Below are 20,748 nucleotides of genomic sequence, written 5' to 3'. Positions count from 1 at the left end.
ATTTGATTAAGCCACATTCTATAATTAATTTGATTTAATTCTATAAAGTGATTTGATTAAGCTCATAATCTTTATATATATTTTTTAGATCCAAGAATCTAATTTTGGGTGGCGAGTATTGGCCTTTTAGTGCATGTACATGGAGGCAAGGCCGGCTTGTAGTTGGTAGATATAGTCCTTGGATCAGTTGATATAATAATGTGATATACGTTAATTATGTATGCATGGTTTAAATATTGTAAGCTTTGGGATGTAAGTATAATAGTTATTTCTAGTAAACTCGACCGTATGTGTTTGGAATATAGTATTTTCCAAAATTATATGGTATTGATTGACAGGTAGAATGCCTTGCATGCTTATAAGGGTCATTCTTTGTAAGTATGCAGTGGCTGTTCATGCCCTCGAATAGTAATTTTGAGGTGGGAGATGTGACATATCGATGCTGTTATTTTTCATGAACAATCTTAATCTAATTTTCATGAATCTTTTCGTGTAACAGATCAATTTACATACTAATTTACGGTAGGCAAGGATTGAGAACAATGCAATTCTACATCATCCAAATGTTTCAGACAGCTTAGGATAAATGATCGAAATATTACCTTGGTAACAACTCCATGGAGACCCATTACTTCCTAAAGCCATAAGGAATGCGATCATCACAACAAACAATGCCGGAACAAATGCAAGAATGGCAAAAGTCTTTAGGAAAAGAAAGGAAACATCAAACATTGTAAGTGTTAGAAACCCCAATGTTGTGTACTTGAGGCTTCTGAAGGTTTTAATAGAGACACGGTGGCTACGACAGAGGCACGTCGGAAGCAGCATGCTGGCTCCACATAGGAAGGTGACCAGCATGAAGAAGGTGCAGACCTTGAGATGGATTGTATGACCATGTCCCATTTGACCTCCGAGATATCCAGAGAAAAAGCCTAGGATTCCAGCACCAGCAATGCCAGTTGAAAAATAAGAAAATTTTAAGTTGCGCTTCCTCTCTTCTTCTTCTTCTTCTGTCTCTCTATGCCTCTCCTCTCTTCTCAGTGCTCGTCCATCCTAGCATTTGGATAAAGTGGCTCCAGTTTCAGATTCATCACAAGAAGTACTAATGAACATTCAAGTAACAAAAGATAAAAGAGAAAGCATCAACAACAGGACACAAGCTAGCATAAATGGTGATGTATATTAAATCCAAATGTAATTTGAAAAAATAATGATTGATTTGACTGCTTATAAGCCAAGATAGAACTATGACTACATCTGATTTTAGACACAGAAATAAATCATTTTCTCTGAAAAGGAACAACCAATCTTCTGTAGATACATGCACTCAAATAAGCCCTTAATTTCTTTAGGTGATAAGAAAGCAGAAATTTTTGGGAAATAAAAAATAAAAAGGTGACTTCAGAAAGTATGATATACACCTACATTTGTCTACATTTAGAAGATTGTTACGTGTGAAAAAATTATAAAAGCATGAGAGACAACAAATGAAATAATTAATTATTCAAGTATTTAATTAAATAGTTGTGAGAACATGAAAGCATGAATACTTCATGAATAGTTATGGCATGCAATTGTACAATTTCTAAGTCCTTTCACTGAGATCAGTCGCATGATCTTAAGACTTAGTGAATGGTGTGACTAGATCTTGTTTCACACCGCTGTCATAAATATACTATTAATTCACTTTTATGTGCTCAATACTCTAATGAAAGATTGAATAAAAAGCAATGTTATATGCTTCCCGATTGCCTTAGCATCTTTCAACAGAAACAGTGTCTCTAGTAAGAGCAACTTAAGCCAAAAAATCAGAGAATAATAAAAAGAATCATTCTTCTACATAAATGTGCTCAACCCCTAGAGGGATGCTTTCATAGATCTGTGGCCATCTTTTAATAGAAACCTAGTTTTCAATCTCTCCAAAGCAATGTTAGCTGAACCAGTACTGAGACTCATACTGGTTGGCCACCAATATCGGTTCAGTACATGTCTTGACATACCGGTCGGCTGACCGGTATGCCATTTTCTTTTTTTATTATTTTTTTTCTTTTCTCAATTTTTTTTATTTGTGGTTAAAAAATGTAATATAATTCTTTGCTAATTTCTAATCTAATCCTGTTTTGACACATATTTGATGCTTTTTTGATGTTTTTGTTATCATAAAATGGAATAATAGAAGACCAAATGACTAATCAATATATTTATAAGTAAAAATACAAAGTACAACATATTTAAGTATTGAATGAATTTTAATGTATTCAAAGTACAAAATGCATATCGATATCTAAAATCTGGTGGAGCGTTGATGTGATTCGGAGACGTTAGGATCATAATAGTACTCTAGAGGAGAGTCACACCAACTCTCCATGTGGTCCTTATCACAATAGACCTCCAAGATTTTTCTAGGGTCCACTGGATAACTACTCTGGGCGGAGTAATCCGTCCAACTTTAAGCATCCAAAAATGCCCATAGCCAAATTCGACCAGGAAGATGGTTGGAGAGGAATCCAAGTTTTTACATATAATCCAAATAATGGAGAAGACAATCCTAGATGAAAAGAGTATTTCAATATATTTGTTTATTAGTTTATTTATTTATAGATTTTATTTATTCATGAAATAATGTTTTATCAAATGTTGCACTATTGTTAATATTCATATTAACACAGTTCATTATTTTAGTTCATTGTCTTTATCATATTGGAGGGGTTATAAATTTTCAACCAGCTGAACTAGAGGTAGTTTATGAGTTCATAGGTGTAATTACTAGATATAGTTAACTAGATTTCAAACAACAATCCTAAGAAACAATTTTCTCAGATTTAGTCGAGAACCATAAATATGAACTCTTGTTTCCCATGACTCAGGTGAAGGTCACCCACAAGATTAGATTCGTCATTTATTGTGGTCCACAATATTTCACTTTATTTTCATCTTGTTACTTTTCTTTCTTTCTTTTCTTCTAGGTGGGGTTTGGAAGATCTTACATAGGTAATTTTCACGAAAAGTCAGAAAAAATAAATCATCATCAGTTTTCTGGTAATATGAATATTGCTAGCAAAAGTGTAAAAGGACTACAGTATGGAGTTTTTTTTTTGTTTTAGTACATATTATCCAGTAGTGGGGTGAGAGGAATAACTAACCAAAAACCTCTATATAGAGCTATTTAACATGACAAATTCAGTAGTAAGAATAACATTGTACAAAAATTATGAGGACCCATACAAACGTGTGCATAGTCCTACATTGGTTATTTGCCGAAGAAATCTTGGATACTTATACAGGATTAAGGAATCCAAAAGTACATTCCGACTAGTCTTTTTGGGTGAGGTCTTGGGTTGTACAAATGATATCAGAGAAGACTCCACCTATAGCCTATATAGAGTAGAGGGCACTGCAGCATAGATTCATGAGGGCTGATCACAGACCGATCGGTGGTGCTTGTGATTAGATTTGAATGATTTTGGATGTAAGCATATGTCTCCATGTAGGAGGCTTAACGTGGCCCACATGCCACATCTAGTTTTTAAATTATTATAATTATGTAATAGTATTATTTTATTCAAAAATCATATCTGGGAGTTGAGATTTTAACATAACTGCTTGTAACCACTCAATTAGATCATGTTAACGTTGAGGGCTAGTTAACGTTGAGTAGGTATCTCCACTTCCTTGATGGAAGGAAAGTGGGTGAGATATTCAGGTGGATATGGGTCTTGGCCTGTCTATAAAATTGCCTGTGATTATCCATCAGGTCACATACTTATGGAAAATAGACTAGACTGAAAACTCTATCCTTTACTCTCCATATAGACAGTGAGGGTTGTGAGGTTTGCTGGGATTTTATCCAACTAATCTCTTGGTTCTCTAATCGGCTTAAACAACTATGGCTGGAGGTCAGTCCGTATTATATATGATTGTCTTTTCTTCCGCTTATAGTGTTATTATTTCTCCCAAGTTTCTTTCATTATTGGTATCAGAGCCTGCTTCCGTGCTATGTTGTTTAGTCAAAGGGTGGATTACATCTAAAAGTACCTGCAAGCATTTATCAATTGTTGGATAGGGTGATAGAATCAAACAAATTTTTTCTTTTTTACTTCTTGCACTCTATTAAACAAAGGCATCTGTGATTTCTATTATGGCCCAGCATGTTTATCCTTCTAATAGAAATTTGTGGTCTTGTTATCTGAGAGCTAGCTTATAAAAATTATCACTGATTTGCCTCTGTTTACTGTGTTTCATTTGATATGACTTGCTAGTTTATTGACCACCTATATTCTTTTACACGTAATGATAGAGTTGTAGTACTTTAAATTTATCAACTCTACTTTAAATTGAGATAAACTTATGATATTAGCAAGTGTCATGATTTATTGGACAAATACCGTGAATTTTGAGTTTGATTGCACTTTATCGTGATTATCTATTCATGTATTAGGGAGGTGTATTTCAGCTTGCATCAAATACACATATTCATGATTATCTATTCTTCTATTTATGATTATCTGTTCAATTAGAATTTTGCTGTGTTAAAGAAATCTGGTTTTAGGCGAAATCCTTGAGGGCTAACGTTCTGGTGATATCAAAACTTTAGAGAAGCAAAGTTCAAATACAACATTGACTTGAGAAATATTAGTTGAATGCATGTTGCAATACTGAGACATTTATCAATTTCCATATGCCTATAAGCTTGTCAATGTGTTTGATAAATTAAAGGCTTCGAATTTCAAATTGACTATGCTGGAATCATATATGAAGATTATATGTGACAGTCATTATCACATATCAACACAGTCTATTGGCACTTGAATTTTAAGAAGCTAAATATGATGTGGACTCCAATACATAACGAATTTCACGGCAACTATTATTGCCTATATGTGTTGATAGTAGCATTAAGTTCATTTTGAAGTCTGCATATAAATATTTGTACACACCGATTACTTATCTGCTTGCTTGGTGTGCTGGTGCCATGCGTAATTCAAAATGCCGAATTCATTGCATTCTGTTTAAGAGAAATAAATGTAGATGAGATTGACATTTGCTCTTATTTTGCGAACGTGTGCATTTTATATCTCCATGCTTATGTGGCTTCACTTTGCTAGATTTTTAGTGTGCCTTTGGTACTGTGTGCAAAGGGGTTATACAAATATCCTATAGGACTATTGTCACAGTCTTGCTCATGTTCTGTTGTACACGCCATGATAAACTATGCACTTCGGATTATTTGAGATGTATGGTTTTATTGTGCATCAACATATTTTAAATGACTGCATAAGCATAAAAGATTTTTGAAATATTGGATAAGGCCATATTAAGGACATGAACATCATTGTGTATTAAGACTAGCCACAGCATCTTATGACACCTAGATGTTGCATGATATTTACACTAATGGCAATCCATATTGCAATTAAGTCATTGTAAGTGGTTACTTGGCCCTACAGGGAGGTGATCATTTGGGTGATTTAATTGGAATAAGATAGTGGTTTAAATATTAAAAAAGGAAATACTAAATACCCACAGGTGTAGCGTTCCTTTTTCAAAAGTACTTAAAAAAAAAAACCATTAGTCTTATCATAAAAGCTATAAGCAAATCTAATGCATTTTGCAGCCTCTACCCACAGGAAGGTTTAGATTTTGCTATTGAATTTGACATTGGTTGATTCAAATTACAGTTATTGTTTCAAAGCATTAATTTTATTCTTGGTTATTGCAGTTGCTGCTAATTCCTTTTTGAACAATGATTCTCATATTCCAACCTTGAATGGTGAAAATTTTTCGGACTGGAAAGACAAAATCCTTTTGACATTAGGGTGTATGGACCTTGATTTAGCACTCTGTGTGGATGAGCCACCTCTGCCCACGGAATCAAGTCCCGCTGTGGAAAGGATGGGCTATGAGCGATGGGAGCGATCCAATCGTTTAAGCCTAATGCTCATCAAGGCACATGTTAGCAAGAGCATTAGAGGTTCTATTCCACAGTGTGATAAGGTAAAGGACTACGTAAAGGCCATTGAAGAGCAATTTGTTAGTTCTGACAAGGCATTGGCTAGCACCCTGATGAACAAGTTGTCAATGATGAAACATCACAAATCTAGGAGTGTGCGTGAGCACATAATGGAGATGAGGGACATTGCAGCCCAACTCAAGTCCTTAGAGATTGAGATTTCAGAGTCTTTTCTTGTTCATTTCATACTCAACTCTCTCCCTGCAGAATATGGACCATTTAAAATATCATACAACACACATAAGGAAAAATGGTCCGTTAATGAACTTCTGACTATGTGTGTGCAAGAAGAGGAGAGGTTGAAGCATGAAAATCTAGAGAGTGCTAATTTTGTCACTCATCAAAGGGGACAAGGAAAGAAAGGCAAAGGTGCTGATACTAAGCAATGGAGGAAGAATGGGAAAGCGTCATTCAAGCGACGTGGCCATAAGGATGCATGCTTCTTCTGCAAGAAAAAGGGGCACCAAAAGAAAGATTGTCTGAAATACAAGCAATGGCTTGAAAAAAAAGTAGTCTCAATGCTCTTTTGTGTTATGAATCTAATTTCATTAGTGCTCATCATAATACATGGTGGATTGATTCGGGAACCACAATTCATGTTGTTAATATCATGCAGGGCTTTCTCAGCCTAAGGAAGCCGATGGGAAGTGAACAAGGCATCTATTCAGGAAATGGGATGCGTTCGCATGTCGAGGCTGTGGGGACTTTTAGACTTATTTTAGAAAATGGCTATGTTTTGGACCTTGTAAATACTTTTTATGTTCCTTCATTTTCTAGAAATTTGGTTTCTGTATCTAGGTTGGCACTATTTGGTTATGAATTTAATTTTATTGGCTCAAACCTCTTTTTATCTAAAAATTCTTTTGCCATAGGCTCTGGGACTTTACTTAATGGTTTGTATAAATTGAACTTAGATCCTGCCTATGAGCAAAGTCTCCTAACCATGCATGATGTTGGTACTAAACGTACCATTGTTGATGAGTCATCCTCTACATTGTGGCATCAGAGATTAGGTCATATCTCCATAGAGAGAATGAAAAGGTTGGTTAATGATGGAGTACTCAAGGCTCTAGACTTTTCTGACTTTGGTACTTGTATGGATTGCATAAAGGGAAAGCAAACCAACAAGACCAGTAAAGGTGCCAAGAGGAATAATGAAATACTTGGGATTATACACACTGACATTTGTGGTCCATTCAGTACCCCTTGTCTAAATGGTCAGAGATATTTTATCTCATTCATTGATGACCATACACGCTATATGTATCTCTACCTTCTGTTTGATAAAGCTGAAGTACTAGATGCTTTTAAAACATATAAGAAGGAAGTACAGAAACAGTTAGAAAAGAAAATTAAGATTATCAGATCAGATAGGGGTGGTGAATATTATGGATGATACACAGAGTCAGGGCAAAGACCGGGTCCATTTGCAGACTTTCTTAGAGAAGAGGGTATCATTGCCCAATATACTATGCCGGGATCACCTCACCAAAATGGTGTTGTTGAAAGGCGAAACCGTACCCTCATGGATATGGTAAGAAGTATGTTGAGAAACAATGATCTTCCTTTATTTTTGTGGAGTGAGGCCTTAAAAACCGTAGTGTATGTCTTAAACAGAGTTTCATCTAAGGCGGTTCCCAAAACGCCGTTTGAGCTATGGAAAGGGTGGAAACCAAGTTTGAGACGTTTGCACATATGGGGCTGTCCAGTTGAGGTCAAGATATATAACCCACATTTAAAGAAATTGGACCCCAGAACAGTCAGTGGATATTTCATTGGCTATGCAGAAAAATCTAAGGGCTATAAATTTTATTGTCCCTCACACACTCCTAGAATTGTTGAAGCCAGAAATGCAAAGTTCATTGAAAATGTTGACACTAGTGGGAGTACCATTCCTCGAAAGATGGAGTGGGAGGAAGCACGGAATCAAGATACTGTATTCGTGGACAAAAGTAAGTTGGTTATCTTCCAAGAAAATCAACTTGATTTCTTGGAGGAACAACCACCACCACCACCTCCACCTCAAGAGGAACAAGTCAACATAGAGCCTGAAGTTCAACACCCACTTGGTATGGGTGAGACTGAAGGTCTAAGGAGATCTTCAAGGGTAAGAAGATCTGCCATTTTTGGTGACTACCTTGTGTACCTAATGGAGTCTAACTTTGATGTTGGACCCAAGGATGATCCCATCTCATTTTCACAAGCCATGAGTGGGGAAGATTCAAAGGTTTGGTATGATGCCATGAAGGCAGAAATGGACTCTATGGCTAAAAACCAAGTCTGGGATATTGTTGAGTTACCTAAGGGAAATAAAGCTGTAGGCTGCAAATGGGTCTACAAAACCAAGAAAGACTCAAATGGTAACACTGAAAGATATAAAGCCAGACTGGTAGCCAAGGATTTTACACAGAAAGAAGGCATTGATTACCATAACACTTTCTCCCCAGTTTCTAAGAAAGACTCATTCAGAATAATCATGGCATTAGTAGCTCATTTTGATTTAGAGCTACATCAGATGGACGTGAAAACAGCTTTTCTAAATGGGGATCTTGAAGAAGAGGTATACATGAAACAACCAGAAGGATTTTGTTCTGATCAAGGTGATCATTTGGTTTGCAAGTTAAAAAAGTCTATATATGGACTAAAGCAAGCATCCCGACAGTGGTATTTAAAATTTCACGATGTTATCACTTCATATGGGTACGGAAAACATCGTGGATAATTGCATATACCTCAAGATTAGTGGGAGCAAGTTTATTTTCTTAGTCCCGTATGTTGACAATATCCTGCTTGCAACCAATGATTGGGCATTGTTGCATGATACTAAAGAGTTTCTTTTGAAGAACTTTGAAATGAAGGACTTGGGTGAAGCTTCTTATGTCATAGGCATAGAGATTCACAGAGACAGATCTCAAAAGACATTAGGATTGTCTCATAAATCCTACATTGAAAGAGTTCTAAAGAAATTCAAGATGAATGAATGCAAACCGAATGCAGCGCCCATACTGAGAGGTGATAAATTCAGTGTAAGTCAATGTCCGAAAAATGCCTTGGAAAAGAAAGAAATGGAAAACATTCCTTATGCATCAGCAGTTGGCAGTTTGATGCATGCACAAGTCTGTACAAGACCTGACATAGCATTTGCCGTGGGAATGCTAGGCAGATATCAAAGTAATCCAGGAATGGATCATTGGAAGGCTGCCAAAAAGGTTATGAGATATCTACAAGGAACCAAGAATCACATGCTCACTTACAAGCATGTAGACAATCTAGAAGTGGTTGGATATTCAGATTCAGATTTTGCTGGATGTCAAAATTCTAGAAAATCCACTTCAGGATATGTCTTTATGCTAGCTGGAGGTGCTATATCGTGGAAGAGCGCCAAACAGACGATAGTTGCATCGTCTACCATGGAGGCAGAGTTTATAGCGTGCTTTGAAACGACTTCACAGGCGAAATGGTTACGGAATTTTATCACAAGGCTTCAAGTTATGGATTCAATATCCAAGCCATTGAGGATTTACTGTGACAACTCGGCAGCGGTTTTCTTCTCAAAGAATAACAAAAGTGGGAGCCGAAGCAAACATATTGACATAAAGTATCTAGCTGTCAGAGAAAGAGTAAAGAAACAAGAAGTGGCCGTTGAGCATATAAGTACAGACTTAATGATTGCAGATCCTATGACAAAAGGGCTCTCAATAAATGTGTATACACAACATGTAGAGAGCATGGGATTACTTGGATCATTTGATGCTTAATTTCTTAATTTCTGTCTTACTTGCTTATTGTCAATAAAAGTAGTTTTATTTGTGCACATATAGTTTTGCTCCTAATATTGTCCATTGGGACATTTAGACCCCGAGTGACTTATTGGAAGTCATTCATAAAGAATTACCACATTAAGATCTTATTTAGAGTGAATAAAACATTATAATACATGGAAGGAAATGTTTACTAAGTGAAGACATAACCGCCATGATTCATGTGTTTTATCTTTCTAATTAAGAATAAATTTTGAGCAGTTTGTAATTGGTGGCCATATATATTCGGTTTTTGAATTTCTCAACCCATACAGTCTTTTAGATGTGCCATGTGAGCCAAGTGGGAGAATATAAGCATACGTCTCCATGTAGGAGGCTTAACGTGGCCCACATGCCACATCTAGTTTTTAAATTATTATAATTATGTAATAGTATTATTTTATTCAAAAATCATATCTGGGAGTTGAGATTTTAACGTAACTGCTTGTAACCACTCAATTAGATCATGTTAACGTTGAGGGCTAGTTAACGTTGAGTGGGTATCTCCACTTCCTTGATGGAAGGAAAGTGGGTGAGATATTCAGGTGGATATGGGTCTTGGCCTGTCTATAAAATTGCCTGTGATTATCCACTAGGTCACATACTTATGGGAAATAGACTAGGCTGAAAACTCTATCCTTTACTCTCCATACAGACAGTGAGGGTTGTGAGGTTTGCTGGGATTTTATCCAACTAATCTCTTGGTTCTCTAATCAGCTTAAACAACTATGGCTGGAGGTCAGTCCGTATTATATATGATTGTCTTTTCTTCCGCTTATAGTGTTATTATTTCTCCCAAGTTTCTTTCATTGGATCCTTAGCCTGATGAGGACGCTGGAGCTTAAATGAAGAAAGTATGTGAGAATCCTTGCGGGTGTGTGTTTAATTCTACATCGATTATTCGTCGGAGATATTTTGGATATTTATATAGAACTAAAGAACCCAAAAGTATTTTCTGGTTAGTCTTTTTGGGTGAAGTCCTGAGTTGTTACAAAAATTGGAATGTCAAAAGCTAAATTATACACCACCAGATATGAGAACTATCATATTGCTGAATGCTGATAAAGAGAACTTGCAAAAAAAACTAGGTTGCTTATATATTTCAAAGTTCACCATACCGCCTCTGAATTTATATTGATTGCTGTATGAACTTCGGCTGTTTCGGGCGCACCTCTACCAGTGGTTGCTGCAGGAAAATCTCGCTGCTGTCAAAGATAACTTCAAGTCATTATATGTCTCTTCAGAACATACTGCTTTAAACAAGAAAAGAAGTGGATAACATAAAATTTATCCGGAGTACTTGATCTAATGGATTGTTGCCGGTGTGATTATGGTACTGACTCGCCTCTTCAAGAACGGTCTGAAGCATAAGAGCCATGGGGCGCTCAGCTCCTCCGCCACAAGATGTTTCAGCTTGTGAATGATCGTGCTGCCAGAGGAAGCCAACAAAGCCCTCTTTGACTTAAAAAAATTGTAAAAAATGATATATTCATATGCAAATTATGCCAAATCAGCATTTATGTATGCATTTTTGTACTATGGAAATTCCAATAGCAACAAATAGCATGGGTGCATATATGAACAAAAAAAAATATGTTCACTTAGCTAGCCTTGCATATCAGTTTTATGATACTTAATTGTCATCCATTCTTACTATCAACAACTAGAGGGGAAAGGAAGGCAACAAAGCCCTCTTTGACTTCAAAAAAATGTAGAAAATGATATATACATATGCAAATTATGCCAAATCAGCATTTATGTATGCATTTTTGTATTATGGAAATTCCAATAGCAACAAATAGCATGGGTGCATATATGAACAAAAAAAAAATGTTCACTTAGCCTTGCATATCACTTTTACGATACTTAATTGTCAACCATTCTTACCATCAACAGCTAGAGGGGAAAGTGGATCGGATCACTCTAAAGCAAGACATAAACGACACGGGACAAGAAGCAATCTACCTCATGGACTTCAGTGCAGCTCTGCCGGGTTCTGGGATCCATCTCGGCTTCCGCCGCTTTCGCCGGCTGGCCCTCGATGTCTTCGGCGCAGTCCACCTGAAAAGTAGAAGATTAGAAACAAATGAGCTGCCGAAATATTGGGATATGGATTTGAGAGCGAGGATTGGTTTACCTCGCCGCTTCCGGGGCCACTTGCGTTCTTGAAGGAGGGGACGGCGAGAACGGAGAACAGGGTCATTTTTGCTCGGAGATGTGTTTGGGGAGAGGAAAGAGATGGAATAATAGAGGCAGAGTGAAGAGCTCATTATTTATAGGAGAATTTGGTTGGTCGGAGGGACGAGGATTGGGGTAAGTCGTACTTTCTCTTCTAGAATTTTCCGGTGAGCTGGGGAGCACAGAGGGGAGTGGCCCCAAAACTTCAGGTTCGGACAGCATCTTTCGCGCGAAAGGATGGGACAGGGGTTGTATCTTTCGCGCGAAAGAATGATGCACTTTCTTTGGGGCGAATCGACCGTTGGATTGAAAAATACGCGCTTCGTGATCCGTGCAACCGGATGATTTAAGAGTTTGAATTGCTTTGAGAGCCGTGTAGACGCCATCCAACGCAAAGAACTCCGAATTGCTTGCGTCACCCGAACTTCTTGCGTCACCCAACAGCACAGTTCTCGAAGTAAGCGTGGCGCAATGCAACCGTGGATCATTCTTTGTATCTGATACTTTCCTTCCATTAGAGTGGGATTTTTTAAATATTTTACCGCATGAATTTGCTCCACTGAGTTTGCTCCTTTTGCATGCGGGCCAGAACAAAAGTAAAAAGCCAGGACCTTCGCATTCGCATTGCGCTTGACATCTGAAAAAGTATAAAATTCAGCACCGCTTGATGGAAGAAATATTACGCACTTAAATTTTGGACTGGACCTACCATATACCTCGGCGAAGAACTGAGAAGAACAATCTTCTTACGAATCGAGCATCTAACCAACCAAGATGAGCGATTTGGTTCCGACCGAAAAGGAGCCATCAGCCGAGGAAAGCAATCAACACGTGTCGACAAAGACTGATTGTCCTAACAATTGACAGCTCTAGCAGCCTGCAGTCATAGCAATCCACATCCTTTGCCCCACCAGCATTGCCCGATGCCCATGCGGACTGGCTTCCACATCGAGGTTGTACTATCTGTCGTTACATAGCCATCATTGCACGCCACGTCAGATCAGGTAATGACAAAATGGGCTCTTCTATATAAAGCGGCGGCCCGGGAGACCTCAGGTATGACATTCATTCCTCATTCCTCGCCGTGAACTGCTACCTGCGGAAATCTCTCCCTTCCATATTATTGCTTCTTTATTCTCACTTAAGCATCGAAGGATCCCCGCCGGAAACTCTCCAACAAGCGAACTTTTTTATAGGCCATATCCGAAGGAGCCCAGCACCCAATACCCCAACCAGCTTGCCAAGCTCATATCAAGCCGACCTCAGGGTCGATCGAGCTGTGCTCTGACCTCAGATTGGATCAGCAGCAACAGATTGGCCCTAAAGGAAGGGCTACCCCCAGCTACATCAACATCAATCGAAGGAAGAGACGATCAACATGAGGTCGCGAGGAGCCCACGGTACATCGTGTGCTTAGCAACACCGCACTCTGACCTCTCAAGGGTCATTGTACAGCTTGAAACCTACTCCACCGGAATAACTTGCCGCGTCTATGGACAATAAGCAGTTCAACCTGCTCGCTCAACAGGTGCAGGCGTTGACCGCGGCGATCCAAGGCTTGTAGCAAATAGTGGCCTGATTGGAGCTGGTCCCATAGGAATTCGGCCAGCCCAGCCACCATTCTCAATCGCCGGCACATCGCATGCGCCTGGTCAGCCACCGATCTCAAGGCCAAGATGCTGAGCGGTCGCATTAGAGTCGACACACCCAGAGGAGTAGCCTCGGACGGGATGGGAAGCAGCATGGTCCAAGCCCCCACTTTATTGAAAACTCCACTTCAAAACTCTTGCCTTCCCATCAGGTGGAGCCCCCACCCTAGCGGGACGCCGACGTTAATAGAAGAATCGAGCAGATGGTCCAACAGATTCAAGCATTCAAAGGACAGACTCCGAGGGCGAACAATGACCTCAACTTCTTCTTTGAGCCTCCCTTCATTAGGTAGATAATGAAGGAACCGATCCCACTTCAGTTCAAGATGCTTCAAATAGAGCCATACGATGGCACCTCAAATCCTCTGAATCACCTGAGAGCTTCAAGGCGCCCATGATACTGCACGAAGCCACCGACGCCATGCTTTGCAAGACGTTCCCTACAACCCTTCGTAAGGCAGCACAATTCTGGTTCTTCGAGCTTCGGCTTAAGTCCATCCACTCCTTTGAACAACTTGCTAGCCTCTTCGCGACACACTTTGTCTCCGGCTGAAGATGATGAAAGAGTAGATGCCCTACAAGCCAATCGCAATATGTATTGCGAAGGATTTTTCTTTTGATTTGTCCAAATCATGTACATGACATTTAAATATGAATAAAGGCATTATGTTTTATCATATGCTGTTGATTATATTTATGATAAACTCCTTAGATTAGGGCAATGGTTTTAAGACTATGATGAGATCATACTAGTGAGACTTAAAATTCTAAAATCCTAATCTTAAATATTTCCAGTCATTGGTACATTGAGTCGGGGATCAATGATTACCGGAAAGACTGGCATGTCTTATGTATGCTCGATGCAGAGGATGATTGATCTCACAATCATTTGTGTGGAGACACTAATACAAAGATATGGGTGCTCATTAGAAGAATGAGTTCACTGAATTGACCTACAAAGAGAAATCTTATGAAGTCTTACTTACATGTCAAAAGATGATTCTCTTAGTGGGAGTTGTGCAACTGATCCTTTGACCTGAGATCACCATGGTATCTTGTGCACATGAACCTATGTTTTGGTTTACATTCATTCATGACAATAAGTTATGTACGAGGTCTTCTGGATATGGTGGATTGTGTACGAAGATTATGAGTAGGTCAACAAGAAATTAATCACTTCTAGTAAGAGAAGATAGCATCCTATTTATTCTAATCATATGATAATTCAGAAAGCCTTTGATCAAAGTAGAATGAAAATTAGAAAGAGTTTCTAATGTTTCATTATTTGAATTATCATTAAAAGATTGAGAAAAATATGAATATGAAATTGAGTTTGACATATATTCATACTCATATACATATTTGGGATGCAGTTTGATTAAAGGATTGAATTGCATGGTAACTTGCCACTGAAGGGTATTTTTGGTATTTCCACCAAATTTCATATTTTTCGGGTAGACATGACACGTTGCTAGACGTCAATCTTGTCTTATAGGTTTGATCGAATTAAAGAGTTTAATTCGGTCACCAATTAGAAAGGATTCTAATTGTTAAGTTCGGATTCGCGCAGTTTGGACTTAAATCGATTAGAAGAGTTCTAATCAAGTTGGGTCAACTCGCACTCACACCTATTGCTGGCTAAGTATGGAACCCAATGGGTCACACACAAGAAAACTTATCAAGAGTCTAATTGGATTAGATCATGTTTGCAAGATAAACATCCTAGCAGGTGTTGCAAACCTTAGCTCCTGATTCGAACTGGATTCGAATCTGATTCGAATTGGATTCGAATCTGATTCTTAATTGATCTAATTTGATTAGATCATATTCTAATATGGGTTAGCCAAGAGTTGTGATGACCCAAAGATTGATTTAATGATTGATTTTGATGATCACAAAACCTTGAAGTATAAATACTAATGTTTGTGTTGCAAGGAGAAAGATACTTATTTTGCAAGGAACATAGCAAGTTGGAAGAACACAAGAAGGTCTCCAAAGCTCTCAAGAAAAGTTGGAAGAAAGTTACACTTCATTGGCCCAAGGTTCAAGTTCAAAGGACTCAAGTTGGAAGAGCAAATTCAAAGGAAAATCCAAAAGAATAGTCCTCGAGTCGACTCCTGGATAGTACGAGTCGACTCCAGGGAGTAACAAGGCAGAAACACAGAGAAGCTATTTTGGACCCTGAGAGCCGAGTCGACTCCTGAGGAACTCGAGTCGACTCCGATGGTTGGCAGGTCGACTCCAAAGGAAGCTAGAGTCGACTCCCAGAGGAAAACAAGCAAAAAGTCAGAAGGCCAATTTCAGACACTGAGAGCCGAGTCGACTCCCGCAAAATCCGAGTCGACTCCGAGGCAGCGCAACCCCAAAGACAGAAGACGGCATTTTCGTCTCTGAGAGGCGAGTCGACTCCAAGACAGTTCGAGTCGACTCCAAGGCAGCGCGACCCCAAAAGACAGAAGACTGTTTTTTGGATACTGAGGGCCGAGTCGACTCCGAGACAGTTCGAGTCGACTCCGAGACAGCACGAGCCAAAAGACAGAAGCTCGGGAGTTCAGACTCTGAGCACCGAGTCGACTCCCAGAATTTCCGAGTCGACTCGAATAAGCAAAGTTGAAAAATGCATCCATGGATTCCTTGGGATGAGCCGACTCCAAAAGTGCAAGGTCAGCTCTAGATTTTGGCGAGTCGACTCCGGGTTAAGTCGAGTCGACTCCCAGTCGAGAAGACCACTTTAATTCAAATCTGGAACAGTTGCCGAGCCGACTCTAGAAAAGCATGAGTCGACTCCTGCTACAGTCGAGTCGACTCCAGATCGCGCGAGTCGACTCCGATCCCAACGGGAACTTTGTCAGGAGTTGCAGACTGTGGACAACGGTTCTATTTTTGTCTCTAACGGCTAGATTTCTGGTTCCACGACATGTAAAGCTATAAAATCAAGAGGAGAGCTAGGGGAGAAGGAATGGAAGTGAGAGAGAACATTTAGGGAAGAGATTTCAAAGAGATTACAAGGAAAATCTCCCATAAGCACAAAAGGGCCATCCAAAGCGAAACAGAGAGAAGAAGAGCATCCAAGTGAATCCCAAAGCTTCCTCTCCATCCGTGTGCTGCCTCGGTGATCCTCTACTTCGTGCCAAATCAGAAGAGGGTCAAGTAAAGAAGAAGCCGAGCTCCTTCATCTTCAAAACTCGTTTAAGGGCTTCTCTTTACTCTATTTGTTTATATTGTTATATTTGCTTGTTTAAGAAGCTTTGATTTGTTTTAAACCTTTGTTTTAATATCTTGTAACTTGATTCAATCAAGGGATTGAATCAAGGGGTTAAGGTTTGTTGGTGAGCCAAAGGAGAAAACCAACGGTGTTAGGTTGTGGTTGGTGAGCCTTTAGGAAAACCAACTGGGTTGATTGTGAACCCGAAAAATAATCGTTGTAAGGTTGTGGTTGGTGAGCCTGTGGGAAAACCAACTGGGTTTGATTGTGAACCCGAGAAAACAATCGGGTGGTTCTAGTCGGTGAGCCTGTGAAAACCGACCGAGTTCGTTGTTATCTCGCAAAACAACAAGTTGGGTTGTGAGCTTGTAAAACAACCGGCTGTAATCTGTAGGATTATAGTGAAATTTCCAAGAGGTCTTGGGGAGTGGATGTAGGTGCTGGGGTGCACCGAACCACTATATGTTTGTTGTGTTTGTGATGCTTTTTGTCATTGTCTATCTTGCTCACTTACTTACCTAGATAAATTGCCTGCTTAACTCTTATCCGCGCATCCTTTAGTTGCAAGCATATTCAATTTACTTAATCAAGTCTCATTCGATAAATCAACCTATTGCTAAGTTTAAATTCCACTGTGCAACTATACAACTTAGCATAATTAATTGAAAAGTGTTAGAAGTAGCTTAAAAGTTTTAAAAGACCCAATTCACCCCCCTCTTGGGTTGTATCTACTGGGCAACAAGTTGGCACCTAATTGGCTTGATTTGAGTCTAACTGGATTAGATTTGACAAAACATTTAATTTTGACCGTTGGATCAATATTTGGATGAAGAGAAGGATCAAATGGATGGCGCCATGGATTAGAGCCATTGGATCTTCATCATGGGATGATGGGAGATCATGATCTCGTGATGGACTTGTGATATTGACTTAGTCAACATCAGATGGCGTGAGAAAGAAGGGAATACGGTGAATGTAGAATGGCGCCTCATGAAGAAGCGCCACTTGGATTGGATAAAGATGACACGTCTCTTATCCTAACTACTTTCCCTTCAACCGCATCATTCTCTCTCTCCTTCTTTCTTATGGCGCCACCAATAAGGGCCTTTGGATCATCATCTAGCCTTGATCAATGGTTGAGAATGCTCCCTATTTTTCATGCGTGAGAAGAAATGAAGAGAGGCATGAGTACGGTGAATTTCATGAAGAGATGCTTAGGGAATGGATAAGGATGAAGCGCCATATCATAAGCACTTCATCTTATCCTAACTACTTCTGATATGCCCTCTCATCAAATGACACACCCCTTGATCTCACGCCCCTCTTCATGCATGAATGGATGGCTACAATGCATCCGTACGTCATCTATAAATAGGGAATGCTCCCGGTGTTTTTTCGATCATCGGAAATCAATCCAACTCTCTCTCTCTCATATCCCTTCTTTCTTACATTAGTTTCTTTCTTTCTAACATTGCTTCTAGTGTGTCCTAAGCCAAGACAAGGTGGTCTTCCTTAGGACAAAAGGATTAGAAGTGATTTTAGAAGGCTAAAGAAAAATAGAAAGGAAGAAAAGCAAGCCATTAGAGTTCTTTAGAAGAATTCTGCATTAAGGATCAAAAGTCTTTGGAGCTAAAGTCTTGATCAAGTTTTCGTGTGGATCACCATTGGAGGGCGGACACTTGGACGCCTCGTGGAGATTGTACACTTTGGATTAGCGTTTGAGGTATTCTACTAATTCTGCATTTATTTTATATTATTTGATTGTAATCATTAAGGTGATCTAGGCTTAAAAGGGTTTCATGCATAGAGACTTTATTAAGAAAATTTTTAAAATTTCTAGCTTCCGCTGCCCATTATGACATGCTAGAACCCTACAGATGACGCCATGGTTCAGACGTGTTGCTCGATATCAAGCAGAGAGAGAGAGAGAGAGAGAGAGTCTCTTAGAGAATACATCAACTGATTTAATATGGCGACACCGGAGGTCCACGACCTGGACTAGTTGGTCACGATGTTGGCGATGAAAAGCGGTTTGCGGCCATCGAGCTTCCTCTTCTTTCTAGAAAAGTGCTTCCTTATCGACTTTGCCAAAATGTTGGCGTGGGCCGATGAGTATACCAAAGCGGAGGAAGCGATGGCCTCCCATTGCGAGTCTGCTAGCGGGAGACCTCCCTGAGAAAGTAAGAGGGAATGCGAGGAGTGAAGAGAGTCGAGGAGTGTCTCACTTCAATGCGAGAGGGGCTCACGATGGCCCAAGAGCCCTCCTCGAAAGTTTGAAAGGTACACCTCTCTTACCGCCCCAAGGACCTAGATCCTTATGGAGAAAGATGGCCGAGGCTGCCTACACCCTCCGCATCCAATGAAGGACCCGATGACCAAGAGATGCTAGAAGAAGTACTATCACTTCCACCAGAACCACGGCCACGACATCAAAGAGCGCGTCAACCCAAGGACGAAATCAAAACACTCATTCGGCGTGGGAGGCTAGACTGGTACATACGGAATAGGGAATGCTCCCGGTGTTTTTTCGATCATCGGAAATCAATCCAACTCTCTCTCTCTCATATCCCTTCTTTCTTACATTAGTTTCTTTCTTTCTAACATTGCTTCTAGTGTGTCCTAAGCCAAGACAAGGTGGTCTTCCTTAGGACAAAAGGATTAGAAGTGATTTTAGAAGGCTAAAGAAAAATAGAAAGGAAGGAAAGCAAGCCATTAGAGTTCTTTAGAAGAATTCTGCATTAAGGATCAAAAGTCTTTGGAGCTAAAGTCTTGATCAAGTTTTCGTGTGGATCACCATTGGAGGGCGGACACTTGGACGCCTCATGGAGATTGTACACTTTGGATTAGCATTTGAGGTATTCTACTAATTCTGCATTTATTTTATATTATTTGATTGTAATCATTAAGGTTGATGACCCAAAGATTGATTCATAGATTGATTTTGATGATCACAAAACCTTGAAGTATAGATACTAATGTTTATGTTGCAAGGAGAAAGATATTTATGTTGCAAGGAACATAGCAAGTTGGAAGAACACAAGAAGGCCTCTAAAAGCACTCAAGAAAAGTTGGAAGAAAGCTACAAGTTATTGGCCCAAGTCTCAAGTTCAAAAGATTCAAATTGGAGGAGCAAATTCAAGGAAAATTTAAAAGAATAGTCTTCGAGTCGACTCCTGAGGAATTCGAGTCGACTCCAATGCTTGGCGAGTCAACTCGAGAGTAGAACGAGTCGACTCCAGGGTGTAAAAGGCAGAAAAGTCAGAGAGGGATTTTCGACCCTGAGATTCGAGTCGACTCCTGAGGAATGCGAGTCGACTCCAATGGTTGTCGGGTCGACTCCAAAGAAAGCGAGAGTCGACTCTCAGTGGTACACAAGGGAAAACTCAGAGAAGCAGTTTTTGGACACTGAGATTCGAGTCGACTCCCACAAAGTCCGAGTCGACTCCAAAGACAGCGCAACCCCAAGACAGAAGACGGTATTTTCGTCTCTGAGAGGCGAGTCGACTCCAAGACAAGTCGAGTCGACTCCAAGGCAGCGCGGCTCCAAAATACAGAGGATCAGTTTTCCGACTCTGAGATTCGAGTCGACTCCCAGACAGCTCGAGTCGACTCCAAGGCAGCACTACACTAAGATGGCAGAAGACCAACTTTCGAAAACTGAGAGCCGAGTCGACTCCAAGGAAGTTCGAGTCGACTCCAAGACTGGACGAGCCAAAAGACAGAGGATCGGGAGTTCGGACTCTGGGATTCGAGTCGACTCCCAGGATAGTCGAGTCGACTCGAGTGGACAAAATTCAAATTTGGAACAGTTGCCGAGTCGACTCCGGAAAAGCTTGAGTCGACTCCCGCTACAGCCGAGTCGACTCCTGATCGCGCGAGTCGACTCCGATCCCAACGGTAATATTG

At 39.8% G+C, this 20,748-nt stretch overlaps 1 protein-coding gene across 1 annotated transcript; it reads right to left on the bottom strand.

Moving 5' to 3' along the window:
- Positions 1 to 512: 512 nt before the first annotated feature.
- Positions 513 to 12,174, bottom strand: LOC120108892 (uncharacterized). The gene is made up of 5 exons (XM_039122614.2): positions 11,948 to 12,174; positions 11,776 to 11,871; positions 11,111 to 11,239; positions 10,929 to 11,015; positions 513 to 1,053 (listed from the first exon to the last, which is right to left on the bottom strand). Exons 1-5 carry the CDS (start codon positions 12,011 to 12,013, stop codon positions 556 to 558), a joined length of 876 nt encoding a protein of 291 aa, XP_038978542.2. The 5' UTR covers positions 12,014 to 12,174; the 3' UTR covers positions 513 to 555.
- Positions 12,175 to 20,748: the final 8,574 nt, after the last annotated feature.

The sequence above is a fragment of the Phoenix dactylifera genome, chromosome 4 (assembly GCF_051530095.1).
Source record: "Phoenix dactylifera cultivar Ajwa chromosome 4, Ajwa_hap1_PhDact_Kaust_v1.1, whole genome shotgun sequence".
NCBI classification, from domain to species: domain Eukaryota; kingdom Viridiplantae; phylum Streptophyta; class Magnoliopsida; order Arecales; family Arecaceae; genus Phoenix; species Phoenix dactylifera.
The sequence above is the reverse complement of the archived record's forward strand: the minus strand, read 5'-3'. Positions and strand labels throughout refer to the sequence as shown.